At 32.6% G+C, this 20,282-nt stretch overlaps 1 protein-coding gene across 1 annotated transcript; it reads right to left on the bottom strand.

The window, feature by feature from the left end:
* Positions 1-10,894: 10,894 nt before the first annotated feature.
* On the bottom strand, positions 10,895-12,442 carry LOC105115384 (40S ribosomal protein S26-3). The gene is made up of 5 exons (XM_011012251.1): positions 12,328-12,442; positions 12,147-12,239; positions 11,963-12,047; positions 11,745-11,878; positions 10,895-11,221 (listed from the first exon to the last, which is right to left on the bottom strand). Exons 1-5 carry the CDS (start codon positions 12,328-12,330, stop codon positions 11,141-11,143), a joined length of 396 nt encoding a protein of 131 aa, XP_011010553.1. The 5' UTR covers positions 12,331-12,442; the 3' UTR covers positions 10,895-11,140.
* Positions 12,443-20,282: the final 7,840 nt, after the last annotated feature.

Genomic DNA, 20,282 nt, shown 5'->3' with positions numbered 1-20,282 from the left:
CCAATTACCGAATAGTGTTCTGGTTTGGATTACACCGCATCTCTTTTTTAAATTTGATCATCTCTTTGTCCTTTCAATTTCAATTCTTAAATTCATCAATCAATCCTTTCATTTATGTGATAGACCTGTATTTAAAATGAACATTTACCACAAATTAAAGGTATCTTATATTATTAGATATATTATTATAAAACATGCTTTAGTTAAGGAGTTATTGATACTTTAAGTGCAAAAATGATGACATAAAACCTTGATACAAATGCACTTTTAAGTACTAATCAATAATCTTGTTGAATATTTTTTTAAGTAAAATTTATTAGTATTTTTCTTATTTTTAAAAGCTCAATAATTTTTTTCCATATTAAAAAGGCCAAATTATTTAATGTATCTCAACTAATATGTGAGACATTGTGTAAATCATGTGAGTGCTTATCCTTTCTTTCTTTTTCTTTTTCTGTGGTGCTTATGTTTTACAAAATAAAATCATTATAAATTTATAAAAAAAATAAAACTATATAATATTTAGATTTAATTACTTTCATACCAAAAAAAGTACTAAAAACAAACATGAATAAAACAATTAATTACTGGTTTATTTTAGTGTTGTAATCATTTTCATGTGCATTTTTTTTTCTTTGTTTCTTTTTGTGTTCACTCTCTATTCTCTTTCCTCTCCTCCCTTTGGTTTAAATTGGCTTAAATTAATTCTTTATTTACGTGGTTCATTTTCAAAACATATTTCTTACATAAAAAAGTTACAAAGGTCAACTTTTATTATAAAATTATGAATAATGCATACACAAATATAACATTAACTTGTATTTTATAAAATCAAAAAGGTTTTTAATCAATTTCTCTAAAACAATTCTTAAAATTACCAAACCCTCACTCAATAATGTTTTTCAATGAAAAATGTCAAAAATTAAATAGCTTCTTTTCATTTCTATTGAATAGTTTATAAACTCACTTAAGTAATATCGAGCTCCGTAAAAATAAGAAATGATTCATTTTTTAATATTGTAACTGACATCACCAAGATAATATTTACTTATAAATAAAAATAAAATATATTATTAAGTTTATCTAATTTAGAAATTTTAGATGATTATTGCATATAATAAATATTTTATTTTATTTCATACTTTTTAAAATTTTTAAATCATTATGTCTTAATATTGTATGACCTAAAACATGTGAATCATGTGCACTTCTTTCTCAGCTAACTAAAACATATGTAAATTTCAAATCAAAAGTTATAACAGCTCAAAAATTTTGTGTTATTCTCTCTTTTCAACCTTAGAACTTTCCTTCAATTTCAACATGAACATTTGTAGTAATACGGGTGCCATTAATTGCTTCCATATAATTTTATATAAACATGAAACAATAATGATAAACTTTGCCATTAATTGCTTCCATATAATTTTATATAAATATGAAACAATAATGATAAACTTTTTCTTTTTTATGTAATTAATTAATATATAAAAATATTAGTATTGCTTTCTTACCTTAAAATAAAAATAAAATCTTCAATTATTCATTATCTTTGAAGGAACCAAATCATCTAGGTCTTTTAAGGTGTTTTTACAATTTAATAATTGTTTTTAATACAATTCTACAATAACAATAGATAACTTTAACATACTACTAATAAATACCATCAATGAAACAAAATCTAAGATTTCAGTCCATAATTTTAGTAATACAATTCACTTGTTGTCTAAAAGATATATCTTGAGTTAATTATAATAGGTTATGACTTATAAAGAAGTCATACAAATAAGGAAATTCATATGAATTTTTTCAATATAATATTTATATGAATTTGTTCAATATAATATTTATCATCTTGATTAAAATTTTATCTATATAGAATACTTTTTTATTAGTTGTATTTATATATATATAGTTTTTTTGCTATATAAATTTTTTTCTTTTTTTTTCAATAATTATATTTAGAATAGATATAGAGTTTTAATAAATGTTGCATGAATGGACTTATTATCCATAACAAGCAAGTGAAATTTTCTAAAAAAACAAACAAGTAATTTCAAATCTATAAAATTTAGAGCTTCTAGAATTGAAAATCTCAAAAAAATACAAATTTATAAAATATAATTTCATAATTCCTTTAATGTTCAGGAAACGAAGTAGAGATGTTGGCATATATAGCATAACAAGTAATTAAGTAGGCAAATAATATTTCTGCATCAATAAATTCAAAGCTACTAAGGTTTCAAAATAAAGTATTCAAGATGAAGTACCTGAAGCAATCGCTGGCCACCTAGATTTGAATGGGAAATACAACCCTATAACAAAAAAAAATTAACTCATAAGATTATTATAGAAAATGAAAATTAGTTTCCATAAACAAAACAAGATCTAACTTCTTTTCCTACGTAATTACTCACCAAAACATTCATATGCAGATCATCCAAAATGGATTGCCAGTACTCATTCGTCTCACATAGTTTTAACCACTTCGTACAAATCCAACAAGTAAACTGATACAAACACAAAGCATTTCACCATTATAGAGATTGACTTTCTTGAACGATTAAAAATGAAAACCAACAAACTTTACGTTGTGGGAGCCTAATAAATATGATTCACCCGAGTTAGATATTGCATGTTGAATTGAAAAGGATCCTGCTGGGATTTCTTTCAAGCATTTGGGTGAACTTTGAGAGTTCATTGTCAAGGCCAACAATGGCCTGTATTGATTTATATTCATAAAAGAAGAAGAAGAAGAAGAAGCAATCGAGAGAGAGAGAGAGAGAGGGAGAGAAGGAAACGAATTCTATTATTTCATGCGTGTATGATTTTCCAAAGCTTGTTAGAGTCTTAGATATAAGCAAATCCCTTCTCTAAACAACCTCCTAAGCTTAAGGAAATAGCAACACGTGGACACTTTTACAAAAGAAAGATTTAAAGAAACTGAAATAAAGAAAGGCATGTGGAATAAAAGTGAAACGATGCATAATTAAATGGTTCTTCTTTTTTAGTATCCCTTTCCAGGGGAAAAAAAGATGTGTGACACTCACCCGCCCACCTTCCCCGCAACCACCCGCTTGTCCTCGAATGTAAATTCTAGAATCCCTTAATTTCCATATTTGCCCGTTTGCCCGCATCTCCTCCCCCATCCATCTTAGGTGTCATGGAACGGAGCCAATAAAGATGCATTAGAAGTGTTAGGATTTGTTATTAATAGAAAATATATTGTGCAATCTATTTTAGAAAGTAAAGTTATTATTATCAAAAGTCTACAATGATAGGGATATAGTCAAGTTATATCATCGTTGACAAAAAAGATGCAACCCATGTGTTGCTACCATTAGTGCACAAATCATGTCATAATTTATGGATCTTGTCTTACCATTGATGTCTATAACTAGAGGTATTGTTTAAGAGCAAAATGAGAGAGATATTGTATTGTTTAAGAGCAAAATGAGAGAGATATTATAGCCAAAGATATGAGAAATATAAGAGAGAGTAGGCTGCCATTGCAGCACTGAGAAGAGAGAAATAAAGTGAGGTTGAAAGTTGCTGAAGAGTAGATGATTCCTCCTCCTCTATTGTTTTATATCTTTTACTCTTTCTATATAAGAAATGGCTTCTCCAGTAAATGTAAGCGATTTGCCGAATCATGTTAAATATTGTGTCAGTATGCTTGGTCTCTTATGAGCAAATATCAGTACATCACCGGTCATATTCCTCAACAATTGGTATCAAAGCACACGGTTAAAGTGGTGTTTGATTTCGTTCAAAAATTAAAGTTGTCAAAATTGTGTTTTGACTATACCACTGTATAGAGAAGGAAGAGACGAAGCCACTGGTGAAAATTGCGTCAAAATCGAACGTCGAACATGGACACACCACGCGTCACACGCATCTTCTTCGCCCGAATAGGCTGACCCGACCCGAATACCAGACGACCCGAACCACATGTGAGATCCGGATGATGATGACGTCATCATTGTGTCAGCATGCATAAGTGGCATGTCATGTTATCGACCAGACAGTGTCTATGTCCGCACAATGGGACCCACCTAACATGTCATTAACTGCGAGCTGAAGGACAGGATCCAATGTAGTTGAGCCTACGTGCAATCGGATTTGAGATTGAATATGGGTCGTTTATAAGCTAGAATTGTTTTGAACAAATCTTAGCCATTTGAAGTGTGATTTGGATGATTTTAAACTTGTTTCCAGCTAATTTGATCGTTCCGGATGCAATGGTATAGTCTGATCATTAAGATTGAGACCAAAAATGATGATGGTAAATTATTAAAGAGAGATTGCCTCATTGAAAGGCATCTAATGGTTATTATGGTGGTCGATAGAGATGAAAAAGAAGAAATTACATATGTTTGTCCAATTACATATACTAAACTGCTATGTGGGGAAATTTTAATTGTTTTAAGGGAAGGCAAAATTGAAACACTCTAGACACCCGATCATGTGGACAATTTGAGGTGGAGAGTGAAATTTGATGAAGACCAATCTTGACGAATCTAAGCACTGGTAGTCTAGCCAGATATTGATAAATCAGGTATGAAACCAAAATATTCCAGATCACTTATAAAAGAAAGCCGTGACAAAACTAGCAAATGGTTGTATATACAAAAAGATAGTACGGTGAATAGATATGGCCTAAGAAGTTCTGGCTAGGAGATTGGATTTTAAGCGAGACTGTTGTGACCCCTCTAATCTTTCCTAGGTACTTACTTAGTAGAAAGATTATCCATATGATATTATTTTCGTATATGTGACAGTTTGTAATGAAACTATTGAAGACTAGTAGGATGATGGCATAGAGAAACAGTTGGGTTCCATATGATCAAGGATCTGATGGAGTGGTGATTTCTCCAAAGAAGTTAGATTCGGTGACTGTGATTTCTCGAGGGGAGAATTAATGAAGGCCTTGATAATGGAAGAGAAATACAGGAAGGGGATAAAGATTAGCACCCTATTTTGACTTGGATAGGTGTTATGATAGGATGAGCTGCTGTCAAACATAAGTAAGGAATAGGGAGAATCTAGATAACAGAAATTGCACGAGGGCATATGGAGATTGTGCAAGAGTACTCGAAGGATCCAACGAGGTTTTGTAATGAGACAACAGGTGCAAGGAGAAGAAGAGTTCCCAGATAAAGCTCAGAGTAGAGACTATGTGAAGATTGTACAATTGGAAGTCTCTTGTACTCTTGATGAAGGCAACATGCGAGGACCTTTCCAATACATGTAAGGATGGAAAGATGAGCTGTTGCAGATGCACTTAATTGAGAGGCTGTAAATGCATGTAATAAAAAGCGAGCTGTTGCAGATGCACTTAATTGAGAGGGTGTAAATGCATGTAATAAAAAGCGACTGCCTATGATAAAAGGTGAAGACGCCAAAGGGAGTTGGTGTGGGTGGAGTTATCAAGCAGAAAGGCATAGAAGCTCCAAATATAGAAATCAAGATGGACGATTGGAAGAGTGTACCGCAACTCTCTCTTTTTATGTGATCAGTGGCAATGATCTCTCTCATAGTCCACATGATGGCAGAGAATTTTTGAAGCCACTTTGAAGCATCCCAGCTAAAAAAGGATGCGACCGCCTATAAAAGGCGAAGACATCTTAGAGAAGGTATGAGGGTCGTGATAGGTGCCCCCAAATCAGACCGTCGTATGACGATGAGCGAAGACACCTCAAGAGAAGGTGTGAGGGCCATAATAGGAGCCCCAATTACAAAACGCCCCAAAACAGATGTGATGGCTAGATATGAGTGGATAAATGGATAACCAATGAAGTGATTATAATGAGTATGGAGACAAATGTCAGATTGACTTTTATGGATATTGCCCCTATGCTAAATATCAATGAGCTAGAAGACATTTGCCTTGGACAATAAGTGGATGACTTGTGGAGCATTAAAACACGACTACTATGTAGGAGTAGAGAGCATGCGCATGTTCCTAGAACAAGTTGACTCTTATCAAGGTGGTGAGCTCAGTAATAGCATTGTAATACTCAAAGTATGAAGACAAATATGAATCAACCTTTAATGGGCTGCCCCCATGGTTAAAGGTGAAAAGCTACCTGGACTCTTGAGACTAAGAGTAAGAGACTCACGGAGAAGTAAGGCGTGGTTCCTAGGATGAAATAGAGGGCAGAAGCAACTCCTGAATGAGTAGACTCTTAGAAAAGTTGTGAGCTTGTGATCATATTGACATAATGACTATCGCACTTGGAAATAGAAATTTTTGTTTAAGAGGGTGTTGTAAGCCTTGGTGTGAGACTTGATAAATTATTCTGGACCGAGTATGGTTGATACTCTCGAAGGGGAATGTTGTGTTCTAGAGACTAGTGTTAACACTTTTCAAATGTGATATGTGAGATCATCTGATTAAAGTGATCTTTTGGTGTGAACAAGGATGTGCTTTGGTAACTTTGATGATTGAAAGGTTTGGTGAGTACCTGTAAACTTGGTCACAGACGCTCTCAGAATAGTAAGCTTGGAAGAACTGCAAGATGCAAGCTTATGCTGAAGAAGCAAAAGGACAATTGCCTATATAAATGTCAAAATGGGTGATTGTTAATGGACAATATATTGTGCAACCTACTCTAGAAAGTAGGGTTACCATTGTCAAAAGTCTACAATGGTAGGGGTGTAGCCAAGTTGCACCACCATTGACAAAAAAGGTGCAACCCATGTGTTGCCACCATTAGTGCCACAAATCATGCCATGATTTGTAGATCTTGTCTTACCATTGATGCCTATAAATAGAGGTATTGTTTAAGAGCAAAATGAGAGAGATAATGTAACCAAAGATATGAGAAATATAGGAGAAAGTAGACTGTCAAGGGTAGCCAGCAATGGCTACCATTGCAGCACTGAGAAGAGAGAAATAAAGTGAGGTTGAGAGTTGCTGAAGAGTGGATGATTCCTCTTCTTCTATTGTTGTATATCTTGTACTCTTTCTATATATAAGAAATGGCTTTTACAGTGGATGTAGGCGATTTGTCGAACCACGTTAAATATTGTGTCAGTATGCTTAGCCTCCAATAAGTAAATATCAGTCAATTACCGGTCGGATTCCCCAACAAAAAGGGCTAGGAAATAAGAATTGCAGAGCCAATAACAATTCCCTTCTCAATAATAATTGTTATGATTCCAACAATATTAAGGGCATAAGATCTTTCTCGAATTTTAGAGCTTATACCGGCCATTTTAGCAATACCTCTAGCATGGTCACTAATGGAGACTTTGTCTATCGATTGTCAACCTGGTGGCAATGGTGCTCAATATTTTGAGAGCAACTACAACAATACCATACTTAATTACAAAAGAGAATCTAGCAAAAATGGTGATTGCCATAGCTAGGATAGGAATAATGACAGATTTGTATCCCCTTGCAAGCCTAAAAATAGCATTAGTGGCAGCTCCAGTTAAGCAGGAATCAAAATCCTCTTGAATGGGGCTGTACACATTGCTGGTATAATACTCTACTACCAAGCCTATAATAAGTCCAGCCCAGAAACCAACAACAACACACAAAAAGAGATGCCACTTCTCGCCAACTTCCTGGGTTCTGAAGTTGAAGATGATAAAGGAAGATGGGATAGCAATCCAACTATCAATAGCAATTCCAACAATCATCAAAACAGTGGAGATGATGAGTTGATTCTTTAGTGATAGCTCAATTTCATTCACAGATTTAATTTTGAGGAAATCATTTACAAATAGGGTGATTATCAAATAAGCAGTGGTATGCACAAAACTGACTAGGAGGATATGACCTTGTAGTTAATTCACAATTGATTCCAAAAGAGGAGATGGAAGCAACAACCAAAGCAGCACAAGAGGACTCGGCATATGAGTTGAAAAGATTGGATACAATGTCAGCTATAGCAGTCAGCATATGAGTTGAAAAGAAAAGATACAATGTCAGCTATATCAGCAGCATTATCAGCAATCACATCACAATTATTCTGCACCCGATCAACAGAATAATCTTCAAACCTTAAGCGTGCCCATGTGATGCAATCTTTGAATGTCATGTATTTCTACTTCCCAAGGCACTCAAGAACACGTTCCAAGGTGTCCTTTGACTTAGCATCACCAGCTCTGATCAGAGCATTAATAAAATCTCTGGATTTGAAAGATAGGCATTAACGTCGAAGTTTTTTCAACCAATTCCTCGAACTCCAATCGAGCCCATGTCAGGCAATGGTCAATGTTAAGTGGGAACGAATGCACAATGCATAAAGGTGCTTGTTTCTCTAGTGGGTCCCTTGAAGCGCTATAATTTTTAGTCAGGTGAGAAATGATAATCTGAGAGTTGCATTTGGCACCCAAGGTTCCTGGCTTGAAAAGAGACTTTTGGAAGTATAAGCGCCTCTGGTCAGCATGAAGTCTTGCATTGACGTTGTCTAAAGCATTGACAACAGCAGTTAAGTTCTCCTACAAGTTTTGGCCTGATGTCTGCAACTCTACCATCTCTCGAGTCTTTCATTGATGAGACTGGCAAGAGACACAAGCTTCTGAGCATCTTCTTCTGAACCAGCAACAGGGAGGCAACCCATCTGAGACACAAACTTGTCCACAGCTTGAAATGCCAAGTGTAGGAGAGGTGGGCAATCGAACATTGAGAAATCACTCGAAAGAGAATCATCAGGATCTTTAATTGCTTTCCTAAAAGTCTCAAAGTTCAACACCTTCAACTCTTTTACCTGTGTAACAATGCCAAACCAGGGCGAAGCTGAAGTAGTTGCGGAGGAAACTGAGCCAGAAAAGGACTTGTGCCAAACAGAAGCGAAACAAAAGTACTTATGGAGGAAACTGAGCCAGAAAAGGGAAGAGATAAACTTGTACCAAACAGAGGTTGAGCAAAAGTAGTTGTGGAAGAGGTTGAGCTAGACAATGATGAGGGTGGGTTTGTGCCAAACAGAGGCGTAGCGGAAGTTGTGGAAGAGGAAGAGGAACTTACGTTTGATGTAGAAGAAGAGCCAAAAGTGCAATTGTTAGAAGACAAAACTGTATTCCCAGTCAAAGTAAAAGGAGTTGATGCAGGGGAACAAGATTACACCGGCTTGGTCTTTGTTGCAATTCCCAAAGCAATTCCAGTAGCAAGAACCTGAACACATCCAGCATTATTCAAGCATTTGGGTGAACCTTGGGGGTTCATCGTCAAGGCCAACAATGGCTTGTATTGATTAAAGTATATTTGGTAATTTAGAATGTTGGTTGTTGTTTGGAAAGAATTATTAAATAAAAAATAATTTAATATATTAGATTAAAAATGTTGTATAAATTTAGGATATATATATTGATGTTTTTTAATTAAAATATTATAATTTAATATTTTTTACCTTATATAAACCACTGAGTCTTGATTGACGATCAGTATAAATTTAATAACTATATCCTATTATTTGCTATTTATTGTCATAAATATATAATCTGGTTTGTATGATATTTTTATAAAAATATCTTTTAATTAAAACCATATGAAGATTATGTTTACTTAAATTTTTTTAATATGAATACAATAAAATTATAAAAAAAGAACATGTAAAAAATAATTTATATTCCTTGTAAAAACATTTAAAAATTTATTATTGCCACATGACCAAACAGATTACAATGTAATTAGTGACATAAAAATAGCTTGATACATCACAAATCCTTGTCACCTAGGGCCTTTTGGAAGAATATTGGAACTTAATTTGAATTTACTTTTCTTTTGAAATATTATATATTGAAAGTTCATTTTCAGGTAAAAATGATTAGCAAACAAGATTGATCTCTTTGTAGAACATAGTTACACTAATGGTTTATTATAAACCCAAGCCCGTAATTAAAAATTAGTAACCTTTTTTTAAAGAATCCACCAACTTAGCCATGGCCAGGCAAGAAGATCCTCCATCACTCTTTGCTACCACCGCATCCTCTCTAATTTCGGAGCTCGTTCTCGAATAGTCGACTTTTTTCGAGTTCATAAGCTCAATCACACGCTCCTCCAGCTCAATCGTATTGACAGCATTGACAAACTGAGAGGCTAAATGCAGCAAAAGAAAAGGAAGGAGAACGGAAAGGGGAAGGGAAAAAGCAGGCTACCCTGGGCGGCCATGATGTCTGGATGACAGTGGAAACAGCGGAAACCTATGGTAAACTGACAGTTCAATGCTCTCCACTGTTCATTGTTCACTATTAACTTTCTTATTCCTCCGTTTATGCTCTTCTTCTTGCGCGCCTTTGGTTTCTTGCACGCCTTTGGTTACTGTGTTGTAACATAGACTGCAACAAAGCAGCTTGAAGTTGCGCAAATGATGATGGTCCCACAAACTTTAAATTGTGGTTACACCATAACCAAACAAAACAAATATAAATTGCGTTTTTATGTAAACACGGCCAAAACGCATAAATAGCATTTTTATGTAAATACAGCTACAACGGCAGCGCCAAACACGCAATTAGTATCCATAGAAGAAAAGGAAGCAATGCAGAGAGAGAGAGAGAGAGAGTGAGAAGGAAATAAATTCTATTACATCATGTCTATATGATTTGCCAAAGTTTATTGCAGACCTATATATAAGGAAATTCCTTGTCTAAACAACCTCCCATGCTTAATATGATGCATAAATGGTTCTTCTTTAGTCATCCCTTTCTCTGTGAAATAAAGATATGCAACAATAGGCATGCAAGATCACCAATATCCATGACGAAACAAATTCAGGATATTTAAAGTTTGAACCTTCAAATGTCTGATCAGGTACGCATAATAAAAATCATCTTCCGCCGTCACATCCCAATCCCAATCTACTTGGAGCGAAATATCATGAACTTCGTTTTTTTCCCTCAACAAATCTAGCTAAATTGAAACGTGGTGAGAACACTGGCTGAATTTGACTTAATTCCATGTATTACCAATATAATTGCTGTAGAAACACACTGATAGATATAAATAAAAATGACATTAAACTGAGAGCCATGATATTCCTTAAGCATTCTCATCAGTCAAAACTTTTGACAACCTAAATTAATTCATAAGTCTTAACAGTAAATATATATATATAACAAAAAATAATCAAGTTCAGATAGCATCATGAAGCAAAACAGCCAAAAAAAGAGTTTGATTTGATTTGATTCTCTAGACACGAGCAGGAGCTGCCCCAGTAGGCCGAGGTGCTTGGCCAGGTTGACCAGGCTGACCAGGCTTTGGCATGTCATCCTGAAATGTGGAAGACAAGAAAGCCAACGAGTTAAACTTCAAGCAGACAGAAATTAGGACTAGAAAGTAGCCATAAGATAATTATTCACAAGACCAACTTAGACTAAATGACTGAAAAAATTAATTTCCAGAAATTACAAATCCAAAAAACAAAAAGACTTGAATGCACAAGCAAAGTACATTATCTTAAAAATGAAAAGAATTTGCAGATACATTAACATTTCATGGGGTCATCCATACAATGGCATATCCAATTCCTAGTTATAACCTATATATCAATACAGATGCACATGAAAAACAGAACAATGGCATCAGAATCGCCCAAGTTTCAACAAGGACAGGCAACAATTATATCAAAATGTGTAAACAAGCATTTGCACCAATATAATAAATAAAACACGAAATCATCAAGCATCAATAAGAGCTAAACCATCAAATATATAACATTATATCCAACAAACTAATGCAAGTTATTGAATACTGTTTAATAAACAGAATCATGATTGAAGTGGAAAAAAAGTACCCTGCGTCTAATGAAACGCTGTGGAGGCTCCCTCTTCCTGCGCTCAGAGCGAGAGCGAACCCTCACAACACGGGAGTGAATAGCACAAGAGACACAGTACTGCATCTTGACATAAAGTTTAGGCAAGACATATCCTGATAACACAACAAAGAATCATTGAAAAACACAAATCAATCACCAAATAGAGCATAATTAAACCGGTTTAGTGAGTCAATTACCATCATAAACACAGGACTCTTGAACATCCCTAACAGCAGCTTGCTCCACTATGTTCCTCACTAGAAACCTCTTAATTGCCTTGTCCTTTAATTATTCATCAAAATTAAAAAAATAAAATCAAATCGAAGTTCTTTCCAAAAAATATAATGATTTAGAGAGCGAAAAGAAAGAAAGTGTGAGTACCTTGGGACAGCATTTGCCGCAGTTGGAGCAGCGGATGAACTTAACATGTCCGCGGCCGTGCTTGTTGCGTCCTCCATTCCTACGCTTGAATGTCTGCACAGTTCACAAAACAAACAAACAGATCTTCAAGGCAAGAAAACGGATGGAGTTTCTTATAAGATAGATGAGATCACGGGCTCACCATGATTGCTGACGGTGGTTAGTGAAGAAGGCAGCTTAGGTATCTGGAGAGCTTGATCTACAGCACGGCTGCTAGGGTTTTTTTGAAGTTAAAAAGAGATGAAACAGGTCGCAAAATTAGACCATTTATACTGAGTTTCTGTGTGGCGCGACCTAGCATTCTAGGAATTATTGTTTGCAATTTTTATTACTGTGCCCTCGCTCTTCAATGACCGGGCCGGCTTTAATTTGGGCCGAAAGGCCTTTAATGTTTTTTTAAAAAACAAATCTCTTTGGCAATATAACAGTATTACACAAATTTTCTAAAATTTTATTAAAATTAATATTATAACAATAATATTATAGTTATAATTATAATTATTATATGCTTTAAAAGAATCAGATTTTTTTTTATGTTGATTCACTATACATGTAAAACAATAAAGCATCTTAATATTTTTTTTAATTATTTTATATAAAAAACATTTGTAGGTGCATCAAGGTTGTGGGTTTGAGTGCTATGTCTTATACCTATTTTTCTAAATTTTGATAAATAATCTTAAAGGATTGACAACATGTTATTAACCCTTTTAATTAAAAAAAGAAAAAAGAAAATAGGGTTAGATCTATATGTACACCACTAGTTAGGCTAGGAACTTGTCATGGTTCCTTGTTGAATTCTTCTCTATTTTTTTTTTTTAGTGTTTTTTTACACTCTAAAAAAATTACTAGATTCATTTATTTTTAAGTTTTAACATAATTTTTAAATACTATTATAAATTTTTGTTTGAATTTTAATAAAACAAATCTAATTACTGTGTATCTAATCTTAAAATAATAATACTAATAATAAATTCTTAATTATCTTAAAACTCCATTATTTTTATTATTTATCTAATCTTAAAATAATAATACTAGTAATCTTAAAATTAGATTTAAATTATTTTTTTATTATTAAAATATTTAAATATATTTTGAACATTATTTTATTATATTTATGATTTTATTAGCTTTCAATCACATAAAATATGGACATACTATTTTGATATATTTTTTTGGTTAACTTACTTTAACAATCATAAAATGTTTGTTTTTTAACAAAAATAATTATTTCAATTAAAAATTGTGTTGGCTAAGATAAATAAGAGATGCATTAATAAAAAAAATTATCCTTATGAAAAAAATTCAGAATGACTATATTTTTCAAGTTTAATGATAATGCTAGCAATTTCTTGAAACCTAAACTTTTTTTATATATTTTAAAAAATTTAGGTCTCCATAGCACAATCATACAATATAAACTAAACTAAAAGATATATGCAATTCACTATTTTAATTTTTTATTTGGTCTTTGAAAAAATTACACAATACATGATCATTGAATTTTATTTATTTTTAATTTTGTTATTTAAAGTTTTATTGACATGATTTTATATTTTAAAAGTGCTTTTGATTTGCGTATGTAATGCATCTGATGCGTCATTGATTATCGTAATATCAAATTAAATATTGATATTACAAAATAGAATTCTAGGTTATGACTATAAAAACTGAAACAATAAAGATCGAAACTAAAGCAAATAAATATTTTTTTTTGTTTTTAAAGTTTGAAAGGCATATAAAACTTTAGTTTGTTCCTTGAAGTTTTTATTTTTGTGTATTTGATCCTTTTTTTAGGTTTTTGCATTTTGATCATCAACTTAATTTTTATTATGTTTTAGTCTCTAGATGTTAAAAGAGAAAAGAGAAAATTACTGAAAAAGGGAGAAGAGATAGATGTAAACCCCCATTTAAAATTCTTCTAAGTTAGTAAATATGCTACTATTAATTAGAAAAAATAAATAAATAAAAGAAATGTACATTATATATGAGGGTGAAATTGAATAGAAGAAAAGTTAAGAAACATTAGATTAGAAGAAAGAACCAATATGAAATTTAATGTGTAATAAAAGAATTATGGGTCAAGAGTGTAATTAAGAAAAATTAGTTAATTATAAAAGAAATGAATAGTGTTTTTGTATAGGTGAGGAAGGAGAAGGGAAGGGAAAGTTGTGACGAAACTTTTGAAAGTTCATCCTAAAAAAACCTAGACGAAGTGATCAAAAGGTGGTAAATAAGGATTAAAACAAGAAAATTAACAAGAATCTAATGGATTTGTATCCTTGTTGTTATCCATTTTTGGAATCCAATATATATATATATATAAGAAGAAAAAAAAGGAGAAGTATGAAACAACATCATTTTAAGCGACACTATTCTTCTTTTTTCTTTGGACGTGCAGTAGGAGAAGAAGAAGATTTTTGAATTTGTTTTTTTACCGTGCTCTCCCTCTCCCTCTCTCCCCCACTTGTACAAACACTGTTAAAACCTAAAACACAACACAACATGTGCCCCTCATGATGTAAAACCAAGAGAGTTGTGCCCTGTAAGCGACTCCCTATTGGGCACCTCCAGGGCGGAGTAGGGTGGGTCACTCCTTATATGCCATGCTGGAACAAGGGTAGGGTCGATTGCGCTCCCCTTGTCCCTATAAATCCCAATCGAAAGGAACAAACCAGGAGGGGATTGTTTTTTAAGAACCAGGGATGAGAAATAGAGGATTTAGGAGAAGAGAGAAAGACTTGAAAGAAACAGAGGAGATTTTAGAGAGAAGAGAGTTGGAAAAAATAGAGGGGGACGATTTTGTTTTAAAACAAAAGAACTAAATATAAAGAGAAGACAAATGATAAAGAAAAAGAAAGAACAAGGGAAAGAGAAGAACGAAACAGACAAAAAAAACAGAGAGGGACATAAAGATAACAGAAAAGGAAATAAAAGCTAGAGAGAAAGTGATGTAGAAGCACAAAAAAAAATGAAAACCATAAAATAAAAAATAGAAGAAAAACACAGAGAAAGAAAAAAGAACTACCGCCCAAGCAGCTCACTACAACGCCATGAATAACACTACGAGCAATTGAAGGCCCGCTTCTCTTTCTCCTCCTTTTCTTCTTCTCCAACCTTGTCCTCCACTATTCACTCCATACAGGAAATGCTAATCCAGACCAAAATTGTTGGGTCAGGTCCCCTAATCCAAAAAATTTCTAAAAAAATCCTTTCCAAAAAACTTGTGATTTTCATACATATTTTTTTTTTATTAATTTGGCTTAATATGAGCTTGTATTTTTATACTGTAAAGATACAAGTCCGGTGTAAAAATACTCAATTTTCATTGAAACATTGCAAAAAAATTTAAAACAAAAACAATATCTTGTTTTCATGCATATGACCAAATCTGTCAAAGATAAAAAATCATATCGTATTTTCATACAAAAAAAATTTAAAAATATATTTTAGCATGTATTTTGGCTTTAATAACTAGTTTATTAAAGCCATGAAGATTAGGTCAATATTTCAGAAAACACCCAAAAAATATTTTATTTTCTTTTCGTATCTGGGATTAGAAATTTATACGTAAAATATATCCTCATATTAAAAAGATAGTTTTTTTATATAGACATTAGAATGGATAGACTTTTACTCGATAAGATAGGGATTTTCTTACAAATTAGAACTTTTCTTAAATGTTAGACAAACCAACAACTATAAAACATCACAAGACCTTAGTTTTTTATCAGACAACTAAGCAATGCAACTTATTTTAGATATGACATATTTGGGGTGCTAATACCTTCCTTTTATACAATCAATCTCTGTACCTGATTTTTAAGATCAGTTAGGGTTCTTTGTGACCAAATTACTAGATCGCAACTCTCATTCCTGTTTTCCACTTATAAAAGATAAGAATTCCATATCTTTCTATATTTTCCCGATTAATTCAAACCTACAAGAGTGGATGCTTCGCTGCGATGCAACATACATGCGTCAATCCTCAAAATCATGACAAAAGAAGAAAAAGAAAAGAAAAGAAAGAGAAGTGTGTTGAGGTGTTTTTCAAAGCTTCAAACCTTTTATTTTCTTTGGATTAGAAGGTAAAAAATACGTCCAAACTAGTTAATTGATGTGCCTTGATGTATTTTGGAGAATTGAAAGTGTTAGTATTAATGTATGCAAATCAATGTTAGGGTCTTGAGATTGTTGAGATAATGGATGAATAATCATAAGGCAACCCACTAATGGATGGGTAATGAATCAATTGAATAAATTGAGTGAGAGTATAAGTTTTTCCATATTAGTGTTCTAATTGATTATATGTAAGAATAGTGTTTAAAAGAATTGATGAAGTTGTTCATTATGCTGTCTATAATTGTGTTATTTGGTATGAATGGCGTGTAAATAATGTTTGATTTGAAATATTAAAAAATAAAGATTCAATTTTCCTCCTGCTAGTTATTTTGGAAAAAAAAACTTAAGGAATGTATTAAGTGATGAAATAATTTATGTTAGAATTTGTTAATGAATGTATTAAGACGACCAATATTGAAAATTTGATGACTAGGAAAGGAAAATCCAATTCATCACCTCATAGTGGTTCAACTAGATTAATCAAATTGGATCTTTTGAAAGAGATTAATTCGTTGCTTAAATTTAATGGCAAATTAAGAATTGAAGTATTAGATGAAATAATTAGTTAATGGTTTGGAATAATGTATATGAATTGGAAAGAAATCCACTTAACTCTCTTTGAGTATACATAAATAAAAAAGGAATTTATTTAACTGGTTAAGTTTACAATGAATAATTGTTGGGAAATGTTATATGAAATAATAAAAAAAAGAGTTTATAATGTGAATTAAGTTTTGATAAAATATGGTGGTTGTTAATTATAAGGATATGATTTGAAAAGTAATATGATATACTTGCTGGTACAGATAAGGTCGTGGGTACCATTCAGTAGTATAGGACTATTAGTAGAGTAAAAATTCTAGTTAGTGCTGGAAACCTTAAAGCTATTATTTATTTATTTAAATTTAAGTAGGTAATCATAATTTTTTTATTCATGTTTGTGTTATCCATAATACGTGTGAGCTAGTTGCCCTAATTTAAAGACTAGCACTTAGTTTGGGTAGTGTGAGCTAGTTGTCCTGGTTTATGAATTAGTGTGTGGTTTGAGCAATGTAAGCTAATCGCTCTTAACGCTTTGATTACTAGGGACTAGTAATAAGCTGGTTGGGGGGTGTGATTAGTACTTAAAAGTGCATTTTTATCATGGTTTTATATCATCATTTTGCACTTGAAGTATCAATAACTCCTTAACTAAAGCATGTTTTATAATAATATATCTAATAATATAAGATACCTTTAATTTATGGTAAATGTTCATTTTAAATGCAAGCCTATCACATAAATGAAATAAATGTTTATTTTAAATGCAGGCCTATCACATAAATGAAAGGATTGATTGATGACTTTAAGAACTTAAATTGCAAGGGCAAAGAGATGACCAAAATTAGACAAGAGATGTCGGTGCAATCCAAAAGAGATGGCCAAACTTAGAAAAGAGATGTCGGTGCAATCCAAACCGGAACACTGTTCTGTAATTGGGTCATATCTGGAGCTATAGATCTCAGATTTAGGTTTACTTTATATGGCTGGAAAGGTAAGACATAGGCCTACAACTTTCATATAGAGCCCAAGATCTAAAAAGGTCATTTTTAAGTCCAAATTATAGTAACAACAAAGAAGCCTGAATTTGTCCTCCAGCCCGAGCACTGTTCAGTATTTTGGCCATATCTGGAGTTCTAGAAGTCCAAATGAGCTGAATTGTTTACTCAAGAAAGCTGAGACAATTGCCTACAACTTTCCTGTTTTCGAGTGGCTTTAATTTTGACGTTATCAATGATGTTTTGGGCAGATAAGAGAAGATAAGGATTGTCACCAAGTCAAGAGTTGGCCACCCACTCATCAATTAGTCATCAAATCAATAGTTCCTAATTTTGGCCTATAAAAGGAGGCATTTGCCATGCATTTAGGCATCTTGGTGTCCAGATCAAGATCATGCTCTTGCTTTCTCTCTTTGTATTTTTTCTAATGTTTATGCTTTGCTTTCATTAATATCAAGTTTATGCCTTTCATTTCCTTTTCTTTACTTAGTTAACTTTTATCTTATTTATGTTCTTATTTTGTTTATCTATTTTTCTTTCTTTCAATATGTCTAGCTAAGTTAATTATGTCAAGCTGAAAAGGTTACACTAATGGTGTGAGAATAAGTATAATGTAAACTTAATATAGACTTTAATATTTGTTACTAATATATTTTGTATTTGTTATCTTGTTCACTCTTTAATACTTTGCTTGTTAAATGACTAATCTTGATTTATGTTGTATAACACTTGGTACAACAAATGCTTGGCACCTTCATAGTTCATACTATATGGTATAATCGACACCTGAGCTATGAAAAGAGCTTGATTTGTTGTTAACATAAGTTATAATCATGAATGCTTGACGAGATTTACAAGTACTAGCATTAATTGAATAAGATGACTAGTGTAATCATGTTAACAATCTATAATATGATTGGAACCTCCTTTGTGTGTGGTTTCCAATTCAATAATAAGAGTTTATACTATACTTGTTTAACATACCATTAGTGGAATCTCTAACCTTGACATTTGTTATTATTATTGTTTAATCCTTACATTAATATTCCGCCTCCAAGTTCTCATCATCATCTTCTTCTTCTCTTTCTTTATTATTATTATTATTATTATTATTATTATTATTATTATTGTCATTGTTGTTATTATTGTTATTACTATTATTATTGTTGTTGTTGTTATTATTATTATTGTTGTTGTACTATTGTCGTTTATAATTTGTATAATTAACCTCCCTGTGGTTCGACCCTGGTCTTGCCGGGTTATTTATTACTTCGACACTCCTGCACTTGGGAGAAGACATCAATCTTTTAGTCGTGTCAAGTTTTTGGCGCCGTTGCCGGGGAGGTAAATTCTTGTATAAATTATAGTAGTTATTTTATTCTCTTTTCACTTTTCTTGTATATAACTTTGTTTATTTTCTCTTGTTTCTTCTTCTTTTGTTTTCTTCTTCCTTTTATTCTATTTCTACACGTGCATAAGAGTGTGGTCACGTACATCAAGTGGTAGACTTTATAGGGTAGTGTGGTCACGTACATCAAGTGGTAGACTTTGTAGGGTATCCTCATCATTTTCAGAAAATATGGCCGAAGAAGATAATCAATCACTTCATAATGAAAATAATGAGAATAACCGTGCTAGAACACTTAGAGACCACATGAATCCCACAAGAACAAGTGCACCATCATGCATAATTTTTCCTCACGATGCATCTTATTTTAATTTTAAATCAGGTATTATTCAACTTTTACCTTCTTTTCATGGCTTAGAAATGGAAAATCCATACTTGCATTTAAGGGAATTTGAGGAGGTCTGCAACACATATAATAATTTAAATTGTAGCATGAACACTATCATCTGCAACACATATAATAATTTAAATTGTAGCATGAACACCATCAGATTAAAGCTTTTTCCTTTTTCATTAAAAGATAAAGCTAAAACATGGCTACAAAATTTGAGACCAGGATTCATTCGTGCTTGGGATGAAATGCAACAACAGTTTTTAAAGAAGTTTTTCCCATCTCATCGAACAAACTCTTTCAAAAGACAAATCACCACTTTCACTCAAAAACTAGGAGAAACATTTTACCAATATTGGGATAGGTATCGAGACTTGCTTAGTACTTGCCCTCATCATGGTTTTGAAACATGGAGATTGGTTTCACATTTTTATAAAGAGTTAACACCTAGAGATAGGCAAATGGTTGAATTGATGTGCAATGGAACTTTTGAAGACAAAGACCCTGATGAAGCAATGGACTACTTAGACTTGTTAGCTGAAAATGCTCAAAATTGGGACACTGCAGGTACTTATGAGGCACCGAGTAAAACTCAACCTCATACATCTAGTGGAGGTATGTACAACCTTAGGGAAGATCATGACCTTCAAGCCAAGTTTGCATCTTTAGCTAGAAAAGTCAAGGTACTAGAATTGAAA

This window comes from Populus euphratica, unplaced genomic scaffold (assembly GCF_000495115.2).
Source record: "Populus euphratica unplaced genomic scaffold, PopEup_1.0 scaffold682.1, whole genome shotgun sequence".
NCBI classification, from domain to species: Eukaryota; Viridiplantae; Streptophyta; class Magnoliopsida; order Malpighiales; family Salicaceae; genus Populus; species Populus euphratica.
The sequence above is the reverse complement of the archived record's forward strand: the minus strand, read 5'-3'. Positions and strand labels throughout refer to the sequence as shown.

What these genes read in the sequence shown, in the direction of transcription:
- LOC105115384 (XM_011012251.1), bottom strand. An exon ending in AGAGTCCTGTGTTTATGATG is followed by an intron (nt 11,879 to 11,962) that starts GTAATTGACTCA and finishes TTGTGTTATCAG; the next exon opens with GATATGTCTTGCCTAAACTT. An exon ending in AGCGTTTCATTAGACGCAGG is followed by an intron (nt 11,222 to 11,744) that starts GTACTTTTTTTC and finishes TCCACATTTCAG; the next exon opens with GATGACATGCCAAAGCCTGG.